The sequence below is a fragment of the Hypanus sabinus genome, chromosome 9 (genome assembly GCF_030144855.1).
Source record: "Hypanus sabinus isolate sHypSab1 chromosome 9, sHypSab1.hap1, whole genome shotgun sequence".
Taxonomy (NCBI): Eukaryota; Metazoa; Chordata; class Chondrichthyes; order Myliobatiformes; family Dasyatidae; genus Hypanus; species Hypanus sabinus.
Window position 1 is genome coordinate 104405414 of NC_082714.1, and position 13679 is coordinate 104419092.

General features: G+C 41.8%; 1 protein-coding gene across 1 annotated transcript in view; it reads right to left on the reverse strand.

Annotated features, from left to right (window-relative positions):
- Window positions 1-7394: 7394 nt before the first annotated feature.
- LOC132399691 (bactericidal permeability-increasing protein-like) overlaps window positions 7395-13679 on the reverse strand; it is a 47718-nt gene continuing 41433 nt past the window's right edge. The window contains exons 10-15 of the mRNA XM_059980350.1: window positions 12832-12996; window positions 12662-12729; window positions 12119-12161; window positions 10452-10515; window positions 9751-9827; window positions 7395-8049 (exon numbers count right to left, since the gene is read on the reverse strand). Coding sequence (XP_059836333.1) covers window positions 7939-8049; window positions 9751-9827; window positions 10452-10515; window positions 12119-12161; window positions 12662-12729; window positions 12832-12996 — 528 coding nt within the window. The 3' untranslated portion in view covers window positions 7395-7938. The remainder of the gene's footprint in view (window positions 8050-9750; window positions 9828-10451; window positions 10516-12118; window positions 12162-12661; window positions 12730-12831; window positions 12997-13679) is intronic.

A 13679-nucleotide genomic window follows, 5' to 3' on the forward strand; every position in this document is an offset into this window, starting at 1 on the left:
GAACTCCACCTTCGTTAGATGTCCATACCAGCTACACTAGCTTGACTGTGCTGAACAGAGTGATCATGATGAAGACGTTGCCAGTCTTGCTTCCACATCATGCAGCTTTGGTTCAAAATCTGTTTCTCATCAACTTCCAGATAAAGACAGGAAATCAAAAATATCACCACAATCCTCAGCGAAGTAGAAGAGGAAAAATAAAAAAGGAAGATGCGGAGACCACACAATCCCCAAGGTCAGAACATCAGCACAAGCCAACAGGAGGAGCTGCTATCCATGATATGCAGCGAACAGAACGAGCTCTGTGAGTTGAGACAGACTCAGTTGGAACTAGTGCAAAGAGACAGGTAGTCCAAGACTTCATTATGAGGCAAGTAGAGCAAATATGGCACACAGCAAGAACAAGAACAGAGATGAACAGTTAAGATCTTGGCAAAAGGTTGTGAAAGAAATAAGCACACAGATCCGAGTTTTCAAAAGGACACTGGTATTAACACAGCAAGTGAAAGCAAGACATCTGCAGAAACAAATAGCAGTCCAAAAGGTGGACTTGAATAAGCAAATACAGTCTCTGATTCACCCATCTACTTTCAGTCTATCTCTGTGATGGCTTAATGTAAATATCTGTGTTGGAAAGCTCATTACAATTGAAGTTAATATAAATCTCTCTGTCGGAAAGCAGTATTGTTTCTTGCAGGTTTATGAGGGATTGAAAGGGGGAAGATGTGATATTATGTGCATACATAATAAAGAACTTCAGTTCCTGGTGTGCAACGTGAGTGGTTCATCCAGAACCAGAAGGACGTTGGTGAACTAGGAGCACACACTAAAGTGTGGAGATAGAAGCCACGACTGTCTCCTGTTAATAAATGGGTTAGCATTTGAAAACCCACGCAAAATTAGTCTTTTATCAAAAGCAAACACAACAGTTAGGAGTTTAACATTTAAGGGCACACATTGTATGAAAAGGACAGGCAGATAAGCAGAGTGGAGGTGGGGTGGCTCTGTTGGTTAAAAAAGGAAGTCAAATCCTTTGAAAGAAGTGACATTGGATCAGAAGATATTGAATCCATGTGAGTAGAGTTAAGAAACTGCCAATATAAAAAATGATGGGAATTAAATAACAGGTTGATGGCAGAACAGCAATGCCTAGTGATTCTGGGAGCAAGTTGGAAGGTAGAGGATAGATACATATTAAAGATGAAGTGTTCTGAAGCAAGGATAAGTCAAAGAGCATAAAAGCAAAAGAGAAGGCACATAACAGCAAACATCAATGAAATGTTAGAGATTTGGGCAGTTTTTATAAACCAACAGAAGGCAACTAAAATAGCCATATGAGGAGAAAAGATTAAATACAAGGGAAGCTATCTGATGATATAAAAGAGGATATCAAAGTTTTTTCCGCCAGATAAATAAAGAGTAAAAGAGAGACGAGAGGATATAGGACCTCTGGAAAATGATGTTGGAGAGTTAGTAATGGGGGACAAAGAAATGGCAGGCGAATTTAGTAAGTATTTTCTATTAATCATAACCATGGAAGACAGCAGCAGTGTGCCATAAATTCTAGAGTGCTAAGCGGCAGAATTGAGTATGGTTGCTTTTATTGAGGAGAAAGTGCTTGAGGAACGAAAAAGTCTGAGGCTAGATATGTCACCTGAACAAGATGGATAACAGCCCAGAGCTCAAAGTAATAGATGAAAAGATAGTGGAAGTATTTTAGTGATCTTTCAAGAATCGATAGATTCTCGCACAGTTCCAGAGGACTGGAACATTGCAAATGTCACTTCATTCTTCAAAAAGGGAGGGAGGCAGAATAAAGGAAATTATAGGCTAGTTAACCTGACCTCAGTGATTGAGAAGATGTGGGAGTCCACTGTTAAGGATGAGGTTTCGGAGTACTTGGAGGCACATAATAAAATCAACATGGTTTCTTTAAGGGGGAAACATTTTCTAACAAATCTTTTGGTATTCTCTGAGGAACTAACAGGCAGGATAGTCAAAGGAGAGTCAGTTGATATTGTTTACATGAGGCTGCTTAACAATATAAGAGCCCGTGGTATTACAGGAAAGGTACTAATATGGACAGAAGATTGACAGACTGGCAGGAGGCAAAGAGTCAGAATAAAGGGGCCCTATTCTGGTTGGCTGCTGGTGATTAATGGTGTTTCAGACGGATAAGTATTGGGTTTGCTTCTTTTCACATTATATGTCAATGATTTGGATGATTGAATTGATGTCTTTGTGGCCAAGTTTGCAGACAATTTAAAGACAGGTGGAGTGGCAGGTACAGGAAGTCTGCAGAAGGACCTGGATTGGGAGAATGGGCAAAGAAGTGGCAGATAGAATATTGTGTAGGGAAGTGTCTGGTCATACACTTTTGTAATAAGAATAAAGGCATAGACCATTTCAAAAATCAAGAGATACAAAGGGGATTAGGAGTCCTTGTGCTGTTACAACGAACTTGGCAAACACAAGCGCAGGACACAGGCACGGAGATTGAGTTCGGGTGCAGACGCGGGCGTGAGCGTTGAACGGCAAGCAGGAGGGAGTGCAGGAAACCAGGAGGAACTCATCTTGACACGAAGCGTAGAAAGGAAGGCAGCAGACAAAACTTCTTTAGCACGGAGAGATGGGATTACACAGGTAAACCTTGGTGCTGAAGTAAAACTTACAATACTTATCTTGACTTGGAGAGACTGGGTTTTACAGGTATACCTCAGAACTGGAGTAGAACTTAGAAAACTTACCTTGACGCGGAGTGACCGAGTCTCACAAGTAAATCTCGGTACTGAAGCAAAACTTAGAACACACAATCCCAAGCGGCCGGGAAACGTTAATCACCACACTGGCAAAACCAACGATCGAGCAACTAAAGTGTGCAAAGTTGCCGGTCTTAATAAAAACCAGGTGTGCCGCCATCAAAGGGAATTAGGAGAAAATGGAGAATTACGGTCAGGACTGTGACATGTACAGGATTTCCTATAGGCTGATTTGCAGATTTGAGCCAGTGGCCAGTGCAATGTTAGTGTTCATTTTGAGAGGACTGGACTACAGGAGCAAGGATGTAATGCTGAGGGATTATAAAGCATTGGTCAAACTGAATTTGGAGTATTGTGAGCAGTTTTGTGCTCCTGGTTTAAGAAACGATGTGCTGGCATTGGAGAGGGTGCGGAGGAGGCTTAGCAGAATGATTCTGGGCATGAAAGGATTGTTTGTTGGCTTTGGGTCTGTACTCGCTGGAGTTTAGAAGAGTGCATAAGATCTTATTGAAGCCTACCGAATATTACAGAGTGAATGTGGAGAAGATGTTTCTCATACAAGGTGAGTTTAGGATCAGAGAGCACAGCCTCAGGTAGAGAAACAAACATTTAACAAAGCGACGAGGAGGAATTTCTTCAGCTAGAAGGTGGTGAATCTGGAATTTATTGTTATGGATAGTTGTGGAGGCCAAGTCATTGAGTCACAGTGGAGGTCGATAGACTCTTGATTACTCAGGCGTCAAAGGTTCTGGAGAGAAGGCAGGAGAATGGGTTTAAGGGGCCCTAATGGAATGGAGGAGCAGACTCAATGACCAAACGGCCCAGTTCTGCTCCTATATTTTAAATACTAGAATTGAACATTAGTGATCCATTTATTTTTAAATTATGTGCTAAGGTAGAAGTAAGAAAATAAGTAGATAGCTGGAGAGCTCAAATTTAGGATGGATATTGTGAGAATTATTAGCCAGCACCTGTAACAACTCCCTGCACTCAGAGTCATACAGGTCCTTCAGTCCAGCTCATCCATGCTGGCTGTATCACCCAGTGCGGTAATTCCCTTTGCACGTATCTGGCCATAACTCTTTTCTCCATGTGCTTATTTAGATGGTTTTGAAACGTTAATGCGCCTGCCTCAACCAGCTCCTTGCAATTCATTCCAAACTCATTCCAAATACGCACACCTCCTTGGCAAGAAGCAGCTGCCTCTGATGTCCATTTTAAGTTTCTCAACTCTGATCTTGAACCCAAATCCCTTTTTTTAGTACCCCTCCCTGGGGAAAAAATTATGTACTTTCACCCTGTCTGTGCCCCTCATGATCTTGTATACATGTATCAGGTTACCAATCCCTCAATCTTCTACATTCCACAGAATTAAGTCTTAGTCAATGTGACCTCTCCTTGTAACTCAGGTCTCCAAGTTCAGCCAGTACCCTGGTTGTAAATGCTGGAGGTTACTTCCAAAACCTGCATCAATGTCTCAGAACATGAAGATGGCCTGTCCTCATGATGAGTGTGTTGCAGTTATTATGCAGAACAATGTATAAACAGTACTCCTTGGTCAGTATAGCAAGTAAGAGTACTATTCAGGACAATTTTCCTGACACGTTCCATCAGTGTGTTTGGAATATCAGTGTGGTGAACTATGTGCCTGTCTGGACACGCCCCCTGCTGACTGCTCCTGTGGCTCCTCCCACAGACCCCTGTATAAAGGAGATCTGAGGCCTGACGCTCGGCCTCAGTCTCCAGGACATAGTATGATGGACACTCACTCCTGGTTCCTTCTTCCAGTCAATAAAAGCCGATATCTCGCCTTACGTCTCAGTGTGAGTTATTGATGGTGCATCAATCAGCAACTGGATGGCCAAACAGCAACAAAATCATTCCAGTAGCAGTGAACACCATTATGGGAGTATGCTGGATGCCACAATGATTAACAGACAATAGACAATAGGTGCAGAAGTAGACCATTCGGCCCCTCGAGCCTGCACCACCATTTTGAGATCATGGCTGATCAATTACCATCAATACCCGGTTCCTGCCTTGTCCCCATATCCCTCAATTCCCCTATCCATAAGATACCTATCTAGCTCCTTCTTGAAAGCATCCAGAGAATTGGGTTCCACTACCTTCCGAGGCAGTGCATTCCAGACCCCCACAACTCTCTGGGAGAAGAAGTTTTTCCTTAACTCTGTCCTAAATGACCAACCCCTTATTCACAAACCATGCCCTCTGGTTCTGGACTCTCCCAGCATCTGGAACATATTTCCTGCCTCTATGTTGTCCAATCCCTTAATAATCTTATATGTTTCAATCAGATCCTCTCTCAATCTCCTTAATTCCAGCATGTACAAGCCCAGTCTCTCTAACCTCTCTGCGTAAGACAGTCCAGACATCCCAGGAATTAACCTCGTGAATCTACGCTGCACTTCCTCTACAGCCAGGATGTCCTTCCTTAACCCTGGAGACCAAAACTGTACACAATACTCCAGGTGTGGTCTCACCAGGACTCTGTACAAATGCAAGAGGATTTCCTTGCTCTTGTACTCAATTCCCTTTGTAATAAAGGCCAACATTCCATTAGCCTTCTTCACTGCCTGCTGCACTTGCTCATTCACCTTCAGTGACTAGTGAACAAGGACTCCTAGATCTCTTTGTATTTCTCCCTTACCCAACCCTACACCGTTCAGATAATAATCTGCCTTCCTGTTCTTACTCCCGAAGTGGATAACCTCACACTTATTCACATTAAACGTCATCTGCCAAGAATCTGCCCACTCACCCAGCCTATCCAAGTCACCCTGAATTTTCTTAACATCCTCATTACATGTCACACTGCCACCCAGCTTAGTATCATCAGCAAATTTGCTGATGTTATTTTCTATGCCTTCATCCAAATCGTTAATGTAAATGGTAAACAGCTGTGGTCCTAATACCGAGCCCTGTGGCACCCCACTAGTCACCACCTGCCATTCCGAGAAACACCCATTCACTGCTACCCTTTGCTTTCTATCTGCCAACCAGTTTTCTATCCATGTCAATGTCTTTCCCCCGATGCCCTGAGCTTTGATTTTACCCACCAATCTTCTATGTGGGACCTTATCAAATGCCTTCTGAAAATCGAGGTACACTACATCCACTGGATCTTCCCCGTCTAACTTCCTGGTTACATCCTTGAAAAACTCCAACAGATTAGTCAAGCGTGACTTACCCTTGGTAAATCCATGCTGGTTCGGCCCAATCCTATCACTGTTATCTAGATATGCCACTATTTCATCCTTAATAATGGACTCTAGCATCTTTCTCACCACCGATGTCAGGCTGACAGGTCGATAGTTCTCGGTTTTCTCCCTCCCTCCTTTCTTAAAAAGTGGAATAACATTAGCCATTCTCCAACCCTCAGGAACTGATCCTGAATCTAAGGAACATTGGAAAATGATTACCAATGCATCCGCAATTTCCAGGGCCACCTCCTTTAGTACCCTAGGGTGCAGACCATCCGGACCTGGGGATTTGTCAGCCTTCAGTCCCATCAGTTTTCTCATCACCGTTTCCTTCCGAATGTCAATCCATTTCATTTCCTCTGTTACCCTATGTCCTTGGCCCATCCATACATCTGGGAGATTGCTTGAGTCTTCCTTAGTGAAAACAGATCTAAAGTACTCATTAAATTCTTCTGCCATTTCTCTGTTTCCCATAACAATTTCACCCAATTCATTCTTCAAGGGCCCAACATTGTTCTTAACTATCTTCTTTCTCTTCACATTCCTAAAAAAGCTTTTGCTATCTTCCTTTATGTTCCTGGCTAGCTTGCGTTCGTACCTCATTTTTTCTCCCCGTATTGTCTTTTTAGTTAAGTTCTGTTGTTCCTTAAAAACTTCCCAATCTTCTGTCCTCCCACTCACCTTAGCTCTGTCATATTTCCTTTTTTTTAATGCTATGCAATCTCTGACTTCCTTTGTCAACCACTGTGGCCCCTTTCCCCCCTTTGAATCCTTCCTTCTCTGGGGGATGAACTGATTTTGCACCTTGTGCATTATTCCCAAGAATACCTGCCATTGCTGGACATTGCTCCTGACAACACTGCTTATTGACCACATCAGCCAGTGAGCGGGAGGGTAAAGGGCACGCAGCTCTAGACATTTACAGAACTGGCTCTCCCTTGCATGCATCTTGAGTAGAGGATGTGGGGTGTTGGTTATACAGGATCCGGTATTTTAATGTCAATGCTGGTATATGAATTAAAGAAGCTAGGTTCAATAATAGTTACTTCCCTTCAAATATTTGGTTCTTGTACAAACCTCCACAACCTCAAACACCAGTGACCACTTTGATCACTTTGCACTAAAGTGGACTTTGTTATAATTATGCTCTTAATAGTAAAACTTCTGCTGACTTTACATTTAATTTTGCTTTTCTTGTAAATGTTATTTATATGGTGCTGTGTCCTTGTGATGCTGCTGCAAATACGTTTTACGTTGTACCTGTGCATACATGTACTCACGCAGACGATAAACCTGACTTTAACTCTACAAAAAAACCACAGAGGACAAGATGGCAAATCCATAAATTCAAAACCAATGCCAGTCAGGCAGCTTAGAGGAGAATTAAAAGAAACCACATCCCAAAATACCTTGTTCTGTTATTTATTTGTCCTTTTAAAAGTAATTGAATCTGCTTTTTTCAGTGAGAAGGTGAATGCATCATCCAAAGAAAGTTTGCAGTCTTTGTTTATCCAATACAGAAATACAGTAAACTGAAGCACTTACTCTTTTTTTCAGATGCTCATGCAAATGGTTAAGCTTAAACAAAAATTGTATTGACACACCAAAAGTTTCTTTCAAACGCCCTGTCAAAAACATATATGGATTGAGATCAAAACTGATAAAGGTTGACTGTTGTAGAGGAAAGGTTTGGTTCCTCTAAAGTTGGTTACTTTTGTTTTATATTCTTCCAACAATACGTACAGGAAAATTTTAGCAACATTTCCTTATGCTTATTAAAAGTCTTACACAAAAGTTCATACAAAGAGAAAAGAACAAGAAAAAAAACGGAGATGGAGCTTAACAATAGCTTCTATTTGAGATGCACTAGACTGAAAACTATCAAGCTAGAAGTGAACAATATTTGATGGAGAAAATGTGGTGGCCTTATGTAAAATCTCTGCTTAGTAAGTGGCCAGTTAATCAAAATAATCAGATGTCTGGTTTTCCTTTCCCTCACAAAGCTTTGGCTGGGAGCAGCTGCTGGTTCCCGGGCGGTAACGGATATCGGTTGCAATCACCAGAATGTTCTGAAACAGTATCAAGATTACATTATCACAAACCTGATCTTCACCAGCTCATGCTTTGAAGCACAGCAGCACAGTTTCAATCTACAATCAGTTTTGTGACATGCCACAATTATTTATATCTCACCATATGTAATTCATCCCATGGCGGTTGGAACATCCCATGAAAGAGTTTACAATTGAATTACTTCATTTGCTCTTTCCCTTTAGTTGTTAGATCTCTCCTTTACACAGCTACATCCTGTTCTCTTTTGGAATTCACTGCAGGATCAATTTCTACCACCTTTCCAGGAATGCAATGCAGATCATAAGTCACCACATAGTCTCCCTAAATCTTTGTTAATTACCCTTTGCTCTGGCTCCTGCTCATCCTTATGTTGGAAGCAATTTCTCCCACAAAGGATCATAGAACAGTACAGTGCTAGACAGGCCATTCAGCCCACTGAGTTGTGCCATTCCTGACACTAATTTATACTAATGTCCTCTTCCTGTGTATCATCCATTCCCTTCATAGAGCGTCACAGCTCAGAAGCAAGGCCCTTTGCCAAAACCATCTGTCCCTCTAAAATGCTTGTGAACGCTACCATAACATGCAGTATTTCTCAGTGGCCAGCTATTCTAATTCCACTGCCACCCTGCAAGTGGAGGAAGTGCTATGCCTCCCTATTCACCTCCTTCCTCACCTGCCATTCATGCCCCCAAACAGCCCTTCCAGGTGAGGCAACACTTCTCCTGGGAGTCTGTCAGAGTCACCGATAGTGTCTGATGTTCCCACTACATCACTGGGAACCACTGTGTCGGGCGCCTTTGTTCTGTCTGTAACATTTCTGGTGATCAATTCTCTGCCGTGCACTCCAAACTGATGGCATGAACATCGATTCTTCTACCTTCTAGTAATTTCTAACCCTCCCCCTCCTCTCTTTTCCCATTCCTCATTTTAGCTCTCTTCTCCTTCCCTGTGTACCACCTCTCGTTGGTATCTCACTCCTTTCCTATCTCACATGGTCTGCTTTCCTTTTCTGTCACATTCCTCCTCAGCCCTTTACCTTTTCCACTGATCAGTTTCTCACTTCGTCCCCCACCAACCTACCCCTTCGCCTGGCTGCACCTATCACCTACCAGCTAAGTGATGGTTGATAAAACTTTTATACAGCTACAGCATGAGTTCTTTTCCCTTATACTCCAGCTAGAGTCCAACAGGAATTGGGTAAAAGTTTTAGTTTGCAATGACGACTTATTCCTGTATGCTGTGCTTCAGTATTAAAAGTAAGATGTTATTTGATATACAGTATTTATCAATATTCTAATCAAATTCATTGAACAGGTTGCACCTTGTTGCTACTCTTGTATGCTCTGCCAATTCTTACACTGGGTTTAACTTGAAACCACAATTAAAGCTCACTTTCCCAGCAATGTAGGGCTTCCTCTAACTCTAGAGAAAAGTCAGCAGCACAAAACATTTAATTGTGAGGTTATTTTAAAGACATTGTGAACTGCTCACAGTCACTTTACCATCTGTCTGAACATGATGTTGAACCTCGGCACGGTGATGTTCGTTTTCACAGAAAGGACAAGGAGGAGGAATAGATTCCCCTTATCCGAGTCCTCAAGGGAAATTGTTCCCTCGTGACTTTTCTTCTGACGTAACTTCATTTAAATGTCATTCATACCATTAAGTGGATTTCACATCATGCAATCACTCACCTGGTTCACCTTTAGCACAGGATTTAGAAAATCTAAGTCTTTTATACTTGGTAGTGGAACTCCCCTGGCTAGTTTATCTGCAAGCAAAAGTAAGAGAGTTTTCTATGACATCCATAAAAACTAAACAAAAAGAAAAAGAGGCAGTTGTGGATGATGCAATCCCTTGTCCCCACACAGCATATGGTTCTATGTCATCACCTTTATCCTATGCAAAGCCCATAACTAATATCCACAATCCTGTTGATCACCTAATGACTATATTCAGTGACTGAGACCCAATGCTGTTGTGTAGAGAACCCCCTCTGGGCACTTATTTTGAGACTGTCACCCAACCTGGTTCTAGATCCCACTGTCAGGGAAAACATCATCACTACTTCTTCCCTGCCTCGATCTGTAAAACCTTCAGACACTTCCTTAAGATCACCTCACTTTCTTTCAAACTATAGACAGTCAGACCCAGCCTGCTCAATTTTTCTTCATAGGAAAATCCTCACGCCCCAGGAATCAATCTGGTGAGCCTTTCTGGCACACACTTTCACCCATCTTTGCACCATCAGCAAATCTGGACCTATGACACTTGATCCCTGCAACTAAATCAGTGATGTAGATTGTGAACCTCTGGGGCCTCAACACTGTTTCATGATACTCTGTACTTCACTTTGATTTCAGATATATGTGAAAGTCTTCCATTAGGGACTTACCGTTGACTTTTGGTAACACCACTGCTCTTACTACAATCTTGACTAACAGTTCCAGACCTTGCACCTTCAACAAGAAAGAAAGTGTGAAGAAGGTCACGTAGTTGAAATATCCCAGAATAAAGTTTATGGTAGGGAGGTTAGCACAGGGGAGGTTGGAACTGACAACATGATCATTGAAGGCTCGGAACATCCCAACACATCCTGACTGTTGTACTTCTTATGGGGTCCAGGGTTGGAATGTCAGTTCACTGGTGAATTTGGGAAGTGGACCTGAGCCAGCTTACAACTGAAACAGCTTCAGTAACTACATATATTTCAATGGAGAGGAATGGCTTGTTGGGAGCCAGGTAAGTTTTTGTCAAAACCCAACATGGAAACACTGTAGGCCCTTTTTCCCACCAAGTTCACAACATCAAAAAGGCACTGATATATGAATCATACCCTAACCCATTTTATTCTCCACACATTTCCATCAATACCTACCACACCCCTCCCAGTCACCGGATTCTACTAATTGCCCACACCAAGTGCGGTTTACGGAGACCAATTAAGCTATTGGGCTGGGATATGGGAGAAAATCCATGCGGTCATGTGGAGAATATGTGGGCTCTGCACAGACTGCTCCAGGGGTCGGGATTGAATCAGGTCACTGGTGTTGAAAGCAAGGAGCTCTACTAGCTGTAGCACTGTCTGACATAATCTTATTGGGTAAATTAATTGTTTTTGAAGTAGTTTTGTGTTTCTCAATTTTTTGTAGTGAGACTTCCTTAGTTACATTTTCTGAAAAGTTTCCTATGTTCAGGAATGTCAGAGACAGTTTTAACTGCAAGTACAGTTGGTGGGGTGTCTGATCTCCTGTCCAAGCACTCTTGGTTTCCACTGAGCCCTAACAATCAGAAGACATCTTTAAAACAACATGCTGCTGCAGATTAGTACTGTCAAGGGAGCAACAAGTGTGACAGCTCAGATATAGGCCAGATAAAATTGATCCATAGACCCATATGCATTACTGCATAGATATTACAGGGTCCAATCAGATTTTGAGGGAGGGCCAATGTCAACGCTGGCCACTTCACTTGATCTCAACCAGGATAAAATTATAAAACAGAACTTTCAGATTGGACATCTTTAGAAGTTTTGGAACTCTTGGAACAGTTTGAATAAATGCTTATAATTTAGGGCTAAATGATTATCATGACAGAATAAGTTGAAGATCATTGAGAATGCTTTCCACAAGTCATTGAGGGTTTCCAGTATTTTCTGTTTTCATTTAAAATATTCAACATTCACAGTACTTTGTTTTTGTGAATATAACTTGATTTTCATTGCATGGAACTTGAATCTTTTATTGCTGTTAAGAGATCAAAACCTGCAATGTTTTTCTTGCTATCAGTGAGGCAAAGGATGTACCTGCCTCAAATATTATGATGAGACATTCTGATTAGGCCCAGAACTGTTCTTTCCTCTTAGTACATGTTGCGTTGTGGGGTACTGAGGTGAATACTTCCATAGATTCTTCTGACCAAGCTGCCGAATCATTACGCTTAGTAAGTTGTAGTAACATGTTGCCTGTCTAAAGGTATTATTTCGATGAAAATTCAATTCGTATTGAAGAATCAAATTCATGTCAGACAAACAATATCTAAGATGTGAAAAGAGATTCTTACCGGAACAGGGCCCACTCTAGTATGTCCAAGAGACAATCCCAGGCTATACAAAAGCAAAGCAGAAGAGCAGAACATGATTATATCACAGTGGAAGTTGTCAGCAACTCTGGTTTTAACAATGCTGATGCAGTCTGACTTTAAACTCTTTCAGTCACTAAAGGTACGTGTAACAAAAACAGTGAAAAGAATTGAGACTTTTCAAGCAAGGTTCAATCTGGTACTTCAGATGGATATTAAAGTCTTTTGGCACTTGGCAAATGAAGAGCAGTTAGCTCTTCTAGGATGCATCTGACCAATGTTTATCCTTTAATGACAAGAAACTTTTAGTATTGTTAAAATAGATTGAGTGGTAATTACCTCACTCTGCATGAACCGACACCATGTTCCTTTTACTGAACTGAGGGCATGAACAGCCTTTCGAGTACAAGCTTGTTTTTTAAAAAATGGTGGAAATTATTTTACCCTGCACTAACTGAAACCATGTTCCCTTGCACTAACTTCCGAGGGCATAAACGATGTTTCAAGTACAAATTTTCTTCTTACTGATTCAGCGTTACGGACCCAATCATTTTCATCCCTAAGACATTAATCTTAGCGGAGACGCTGGTGTCCTGGAACAGTCCAAAACAAAACAAGAAAGAAGAATCACACGATAACAACGTTTCCCAAAATGTTGAGACACGTTACAGAAGAAATAAGATTTTAGTACTTACAATGTTCAGGACAAAAAGTGATACAAGTGATGAGTTTGGGAGGATCGCTAATACGTCAAGGGCAGCAAGTGCTTGAAGGGTGATGCCATTTGCGGCCCTCAGAACTGGCGGCTTAGTGGTGTGGAGGTTCATTATCATGTTCATATTAGGATAGAGCTTTTCCAGCTGCGGGGAAAGATAAGTATTCATATTTATGTGTGTGATTAACTTTTTCTTTCCTTCTGCATAGAACCTGGCTGATCTTTACACATATGATTGTTTTACATTTAACGTTTCCAGAATCGGTAGTGTTTTGGCACTGGTAATGCTAATTTTTCCCAGTGAAAAGAGTGCAAGTTATAAGTTCACACTGCAAACACTCTGAGGTTCAAAGAATCACAATAGACAATAGACAATAGAAGCAGAAGTAGACCATTCGGCCCTTCGAGCCTGCACCACCATTTTGAGATCATGGCTGATCAACTACTATCAATACCTGGTTCCTGCCTTGTCCCCATATCCCTTGATTCCCCTATCCATAAGACACCTATCTAGCTCCTTCTTGAAAGTATCCAGAGAATTGGCCTCCACTGCCTTCTGAGGCAGTGCATTCCAGAACCCCACAACTCTCTGGGAGAAGAAGTTTTTCCTTAACTCTGGCCTAAATGATCTACCCCTTATTCTTAAACCATGCCCTCTGTTACTGGACTCTCCCAGCATCTGGAACATATTACCTGCCTCTATCCTGTCCAATCCCTTAATAATCTTATATGTTTCAATCAGATCCTCTCTCAATCTCCTTAATTCCAGCGTGTACAAGCCCAGTCTCTCTAACCTCTGCATAAGACAGTCCAGACATCCCAGGAATT